The 7,575-nt window shown below is 31.4% G+C and overlaps 1 protein-coding gene across 1 annotated transcript; it reads left to right on the top strand.

Moving 5' to 3' along the window:
• Positions 1 to 1,120: 1,120 nt before the first annotated feature.
• Positions 1,121 to 7,331, top strand: LOC123318904 (protein takeout-like). The gene is made up of 6 exons (XM_044905684.1): positions 1,121 to 1,275; positions 3,434 to 3,526; positions 4,967 to 5,102; positions 5,385 to 5,521; positions 6,538 to 6,687; positions 6,867 to 7,331. Exons 1-6 carry the CDS (start codon positions 1,170 to 1,172, stop codon positions 7,019 to 7,021), a joined length of 777 nt encoding a protein of 258 aa, XP_044761619.1. The 5' UTR covers positions 1,121 to 1,169; the 3' UTR covers positions 7,022 to 7,331.
• The last annotated feature ends 244 nt before the right edge of the window (positions 7,332 to 7,575 follow it).

Here is a 7,575-nt window from a genome sequence, read left to right on the forward strand (position 1 = left end):
CATTCAAACATTCGGTAAATTCAGATGAATTTCTTCAGCTAGTAGGTTATTGTAAGTCATAATAAAAATTATGTTCTGTAAACTGAAAGTTATAAGTTATACTAGCTAATCGTTCGTATGCAATGTAGTTATTTTGTCCATCAGTCTAAATATTGGGTAGTTCAAATAGCCTATTAATCCTCGAATATGATGTGGATATGAGCGAAATATAAATAATTTGGGATAAAAATTTTGAACTTCAAATAAGAAAGAACTCAATGATTAGGAACTCAAAACAGATCATACGATTTTCAAAAAATGAGTTTTTGAACCACTACACGTGTTTCGCTATCACAATAGCATCTTCATGTGGGTGAAGGTAAACTATTTAAAAACTCATTTTGGGAAAATCGTTTGATCTGTTTTAGGTTCAGTTATAGATTTTCATCAAGTAACAGCCACATCAATCCAATATTTGAATAATTGAATAAATCAATAAATCCATAAAAAATTTAAATTGAAATAAATATTTTCCTTTCATTTTAGATTCATTTCCATATGTTTTTTACAACGTATTTTAAATATTTGGAAAAATTTTTGATTGATATCGGCTGTTAGTAATAATCAAGAAAAAACTATTAGTGAGAGAATATACAACAAATAAATACATATCTTCAAAATTCAATATACATATGAATTCAAATTCCACATACTCATTTTAAATTTTTTTTGTACGCTAATGACTTGCTTAGATGATAATTTCGAATATAAGATTTCATATAAGATAATGAAATATAAAAATTTTTCTTCAAAAGTCTGAGTGGTATAAAAAATCTAAATCCAGCTGATTGAAAAAACTCGGAAATTTTTCGTATGATTTTCAAAATTATAATTTCCTGGAAATTTATTTTTTTCTGACATAGAAAAAGAAAAAAAATTGAATTATGAAATTTCCCGTAAAATAATAATATTTGATGAAAATTCGCTATTTCACATCTGATTTTTTCAATTCTGATGTTTATCTTCGTAGTTCCTTCTATCAACCGCAGTATCAACCGCCGTCACCTCCACCTCCCACTCATGTGCCGCCTATGATCCGGAAAAAACCGTCGGAATCAACCGTAAAATTCAAATCCTCAAAGATCTTGAAAGATCTGAGGCTTGAGGATATAAAGAGCAGGTAAATTTTAATGAATCAGTTCACCGGTCAGCCACACTGTGTAAAAATGGCACCTCTGGCGATTCAATTGTTTTGTTTGGTTTTGGTGTTGGTGACAGCCCAAGGAGCTCATTTGCGTGAGTATATATGTGAATTTTTCATTTCGAAAAAATTTAAATTTCAACCCCAATCTCAAAAAACAAATATTCCACTTTCAACCACAAGGAATGAAAAAAATTTCATAAAAAAAACTACTCCTGCCCTTGTCAAACTTTTTCAAAAATACGAAATGCGAGCGCAATATTATTTTCCTTTTTAACTGGTGACAAGTTAATCGAAAAAATAACTGAAGAAAAGAATAATAAATTGATATAATTTTATTTGTGAAAAAAATTATCAAAAAAATCTCTTTGATTTCGGTAGTTGCAGAGAAGAAATTCAGAAATTTTTCCTTACTTTATTTCGGATTTATATCCTAAATATTCCATGTGTTTAGGACATACATAAAATTACATATTCAGAAAACAACCTAGGGGTTGGGTTATAAAAAAAATCTTGAACCCCTTAATAATTGTAGTTATAACCATGCTGGAGTCGAAAAATATATTATTTTTTTTAGCAACAAACTTTTGGACTGGAATTTGAAGAAAAATTATAATCCATACAAATTTTCGTAATATCTGATGTCACTGTCATATCCTAACTGACCTGTTATAATTTGTAATAAGAACAAAACAGTATCACAATACGAAGCAATGTATGTTATAAATCAAGGGTGGAAAAACTTCAATAATTTTTTGGGAATGCTTATTCTGTAAAATATAATCTGCTTGTGACTATGCAATGAATATGGGCCCAAACTTCTAGGATTTTCCAAATTTATTAAGCTTTTTCAATAAAAAATTAACAATAATTTCAACTCAAAAATTCTATTGCAGAGAAAACAAATCATTTCATTTTATGTGTCACAATAAGTTCCATTGTTTTAAAAAATTATACATCATACATATAAAAAAGGAAAATTCAAACTAAACACGGAATAACAGATGGATTATAATAAGGGGTTGTCATTTCACACCCTGTCAAATGATTTTTCGCCATTTAGTTTTATTGCCATTAACCGTGAATTCAGAAAAGTTTGTCTTCAAGTAGGCTATGGAGTTTTAAAGATTGATATTCTTTGCATGAACTTCTATAATATTTTTGTTCGTGTTTCAAATTCAATGAAACTATCAAGTTAACTTTCGGATTATTCAAGAGTATCTAGGAATTCTTCTTGAAATATTTTCATATCGAAAATTATTAATTTGAAAATAGATATATTAACATATTTTCACTCTGCGTATAATGTGGTGGTACCTAAAGGCTGAGCGCTATGTTTATATTAAGCACAAAACACCAACACACAAATATATACACAAATTCACAATGGGGTTCATAAATGTTCTAATCCAAGCCTTTCGCTGAATCTACAAGAAAAACTGTTTATTTTTACTATGATATTGTAACTACCACATATCTTTTTCACTATATATTTTTATTTCGTTGATCAATTTTTTTTGTTCGTTTCAATTTCAAGATCTATATCAGTCGATTCAAGGCATTTTTAAAAGGAAAGGTAGTGGCTAGATTCTCAATTCTTCTAAATCAAGAATTCCCTTATTAGGTATATAGAAAACAATAACAGAAAGGCATATTTTACATTCTGCAGAAAATACGTTAATTATTATCCGAACTGCTGATTCATCAATAAATCTTCTTGCCAACTCAGTCGTGATGAGTTGAAAGAATTGACTAGACGAACATTTATTAGTTCAAAAAAAATAGTTCAAGTAACAATATAAACCAGATTTATCCGCTGTGTGTTTCCTAGAAAAATGTATTCACTCATATAGAGCAAGTTTGCTCCAAACTTCGCACCAAAGCAGGAACTGGTTTGACAACAGGTACCATTTTGAATATGTATAAAGCCGGATTCTCTTCCTTTACTGATTTTTCCCTGTGAATAAATTCAAATTTTCAGATAATTATCGAACATTGAAGTTTGCAAAAAGTTAACATTCTTTATTCTCATTATGAGATTGCTGAAAAATAATTTACCAAGATTCTTCGGAATTATTCGTCCGTAATCGATTGAATTCATTATTTATATGAATATGAACAAGCGACAAGGAAATAGATGTATATTAATTCCGAATATTTCATTCATTCTTCATTCTCATCAACCCTGTGGGAATATGTGGAACAATTCTTTTGAGTCCTCCAGCTGAACATAAACATCAAATTTTTTTACAGCTACTTACATTTCACCATGCAAAGTTCGATCGCCAGATTTCAGTGCTTGTGCTGTCAAAAGTGGAAATGAAGCGATTCCTAATTTGGCGAATGGTAAGGTATCAATTATATTGGAATACATCATAAAATAGGCAAAAAATTTTATAATTAAAAAACGGAAAACACATTGAACAATTATGAAATAGAGACTAACAATGAAAAAGCTTTATCATAATATCGAATAATACTTTTATCTTATGTAGGTATAACCATTTCCCAATTGAAGATTTAGCTTTGCACGCGCTAAATTAGTTGCACTGTTGTACTCTTTACTTATCAACACGTTAGGTAGATCTCCAACTGTCATCCAACAGATATACGAGGATGTATTGATATCTAGTTATCCTAGACCAGTTCCATGCATAAAAAAACCAGAGTCACGCAATAAATTAAAAGAAAGAAGATGTTCACCGGAATTTTGAAAATCGAAAAATTGGAGTAGCGAGCCATCATCAAGTACCATTATTCAAAAGGGTTAGGAGGTAAACAGATTTACGAAGATATGCTTAATACCCTTGGTGATCAAAGTCCTTCGTATGCGACCGTGAAAAGTTGGACTGCAAGCTTCAAAAGTGGTAAATTTTCCATTGAAGATGATGATCGATCATGAAGGCCAGTTTCTGATATCAGACCGTCGAATTAGGCTAAAACGTATATCTGAAGCACTGAATATTTCATAGTTCACGTCAATTTGGACATGAGAAAAATTGCTGCAAAATAGATCCGCAAATGTTTGAATATTGACCAAATGCGTGCTCGATTTGAAAACGAGCAACCGAATTGTTACTATGGACTTTGAGTATTCACCCCCAAGTTAATACTCAAGGCCATGGATGAGACTTGGGTACATTTCTACCATCCAGAAACAAAGCATCAATTGATGGAATGGCGACGCTCTGGTTCTCCAAGACCTAAGAAGTTTAGTGTCCACAAATGTGCTGGAAAAGTTCTTGCTTCAGTTTTTTGGGATTCCAATCAATCATTATTGAAATTTTGGATAAAAATAACCGGAGATTACTACTCGACATTACTGACCACTCTAGGGAAGAAAATTGAAGTAAAAAGACGCGGAAAGCTATCCAAAGGTGTTTTGTTTTCTCAGGACAACGCCCCTGCACACAAATCTCATGTTGCCATACAAAAAATTCGTGATTTAGGGTTTGAATTACTATAACATCCGCCTTACTCACCAGATTTGGCTCCATCCGACTGTCATCTCTTTCCTCAACTGAAAAAAAATTTAAAAAGTCGTAAATTTTCTTCGAACGCGGGGCGCGGGGCTAATAAAAGCTGTGGAGGTCTGGTTTGCAGACAAACAATATTTTGAGTAAAAGTAAATTTTGACATTGACATTTTGTTTGGTTTTATAGTAGGCTAAGAATTTTTTTCAATATATCCTCGTATACTTCAAGACTGGCTCACATAAAATAAAATAAAAATCAAACTATGATTCAATATAGGCATTCAAAAACTCATATTTTTTTACTTTCTCAGGTGACAAGAAGCTTGGTATACCAACCTTAAATCCATTAATAGTGCCCTTTATCGAACTTTCCTCCGGAGAATTGAGGCTTAATGGAACTGACACCGTGGTCAATGGACTTTTAACTATGAAACTGGAAGACATGAAGTGAGTTGACTGGATGTTTTTTGTTTAAGTAATTGATTATCATCGCTATATGATTATGGTCACTATATAAAGTCTCCTACTGAAACAATGCGATTACAGATTAATTTCAAATTGATAGACAGACACATTTTTGTCCTGGTCAATGTTTAATAAACCTTGACTTGAATTTGTTGAGAGGAAGTATTAACTTGGGAATCTCAGTTCAAAAACTACATTAACTTATTGCATATACGAATGTGCTGTTGCAAAGATGCACAGAAATAATTCAGAATATAAATTCAGGGTGGACTTATCTACGAAATCGGTAATTCTGACAGTCCGCAGCACAGAGATGATCTCTTTGGACCTCAACTATAATATAGGAGGAAAAGTCGTAGCCCTACCTATTGAAGGAAAAGGAAAAGGAAATATAAAATTCTGTAAGTAACAACAACTTCTTCTCTATATTTATTTTCATTTTTATTTTTTGTCAAACAGGTAGAACATTCTGTACCAATAACATTTCGTTAATCAGAACAACAATTTTAGACAACTGCAACAGTTGGTCTGTTACAAAATGGCAAACGTATGAAATTAAAAAAATAATCTTCTACGCGTGTTTCGAGATGCATTAAAAACTTCAAAATTCAGATGAAATTCTGACGGAAATTCTGAAAAATATTCTTGTTGTTGTTCCATGTACACAGGGTGTGGCGTAATGAATAGATAATATGATACGTGCGGGTAGAGGACGTTAGGTTAGGGAGTTCAGAAATATATGTTTTATGTTCTGTGAAAGTTCCTCGGTATTCTACAATTCCGAAAATTAAAAAAATTATACCAAAGAAGGAATGTAATTTATGATTTTCAAGGCGCATACATAGTATTTTTTCGAAAGAAACTTCCTCTACCTCTAGGCACCGTATAATAGATTCATTACTATACGCCACAACCTGTAGAATTAGCATTGCCAAGGCTTCCACCCTAGCACAAAAACTCGATTTCGAAAATCTTGATTTTTTGGGTCAAAAATGAGCAAGGGCTTAAACCCCCTAAAATGCCCTATTTGCTACACTGTCTGAAAATCAGGATGTTCTATTTCTTTCCTAGAATATGGATAGCCGTTGATGATTCAATACAGAATTGCAAGCAAGAGAGCTCTTTGAAGTCAACTCGAAAATGAAAAGTGGAAAAACAAAAAAAAATATTTTCTCCTAAACAGTGTCAGATATTGAAAAGTTTGGTATGGAAATATAGGTTTTCGAAGACGCTGAATCTATTGCGAGCAATTTCGAAAGCCTATCTCTCTTAGTTTAGATTTTGATCTCGGATATGGCATTTTTCGAAAATTGCAATTTTCAATCTGCGATATCTCCGGTTATATTCGTCGGATCAAATTGGTATAATAATAATAATAATAATAATAATAAAATGAAATGCGATTCTTATGTTCCAGATAACATGAAGGCCGTATATAGTTTCGTTTTTGAAGAAACTGAGAGAAAGGGTAATATTTATGCCGAAATCAAGAATGATCATCTAGATATTTTCCCTGAAAAAATGACAATTCAGCTCGATAATTTATTCAACGGAAATAAACAATTAGGTAAGCATGGGATGTGACTCATAAATTTAATGCAAAATTAGGGCGTATAAAAATAATTTATTGCATACAACGATATATCGTTATTTATACATACCTATGACTTCAGATTAAATCCATCCAACAATGAACTTTATATAGATTTCTTTACATAAATGTATAATGAATAAAAAAAATTTCAGGTGATACCACAAATCAATTTCTGAATGAAAACTGGCAAGAAGTTTTGAAAGAATTTGGTCCTGCCATCGCTGAAGTCATCAATTCTGTAATTCGGAGTATACTTGTACCACTCTCCAAAAAAGTGCCGTTGAACGAGATTTTCACAGACTACTAACTATCATTGTTAAATAGGAAAAAAAGTAGAAAGAAATATATCAGTAAAATGTGATTTTTTGGATATTGGGCAATTGGACTAGAAATTATTCCATTATTTTTTCTGTTGATACAGTTGAATCCTCTTGGATTTGAACGAAACAAATCATGTTTCCATACCTACCAATTATGCAGACATTACATCACTGTCTGATTTGTTTGTGCGGAAGAATGAGAATTTTTGTGTGAAAAATCATTGTAGAAATTCATGGTGCTCTGAAATCATACCGTTGTGTTTGTTGAAATATAAAATTAAATTACACTCAAATCAATGAATCTTTTTTATTGATCCACCATTTATATAGCATATATAATTTTGCTTCTTCACATTAGAAGGAATGAATCACTATCTATGATATTCCAAAGGTGTTTTTTCTATTCAGTCTACAACAATAGGATTTTATTTTTGAGTGCAATATCCATCGGTTTTTTATCATTACTAATTGATATTGAAAAAGTATCAGTTTCTCTTTTTCAACATAAATCAAAGTCCATCAAAGTTATTAATTGTACAAT

This window comes from Coccinella septempunctata, chromosome 8, assembly GCF_907165205.1.
Source record: "Coccinella septempunctata chromosome 8, icCocSept1.1, whole genome shotgun sequence".
NCBI classification, from domain to species: Eukaryota; Metazoa; Arthropoda; class Insecta; order Coleoptera; family Coccinellidae; genus Coccinella; species Coccinella septempunctata.

Bases quoted from the DNA above. Each gene is read 5' to 3' on its own strand.
- LOC123318904 (XM_044905684.1), top strand. From the start codon at position 1,170: ATGAATCAGTTCACCGGTCAGCCACACTGTGTAAAAATGGCACCTCTG. The intron at 3,527-4,966 runs GTAAGGTATCAA...TTACTTTCTCAG, and splicing joins GATTCCTAATTTGGCGAATG to GTGACAAGAAGCTTGGTATA. The intron at 6,688-6,866 runs GTAAGCATGGGA...AAAAAATTTCAG, and splicing joins CAACGGAAATAAACAATTAG to GTGATACCACAAATCAATTT.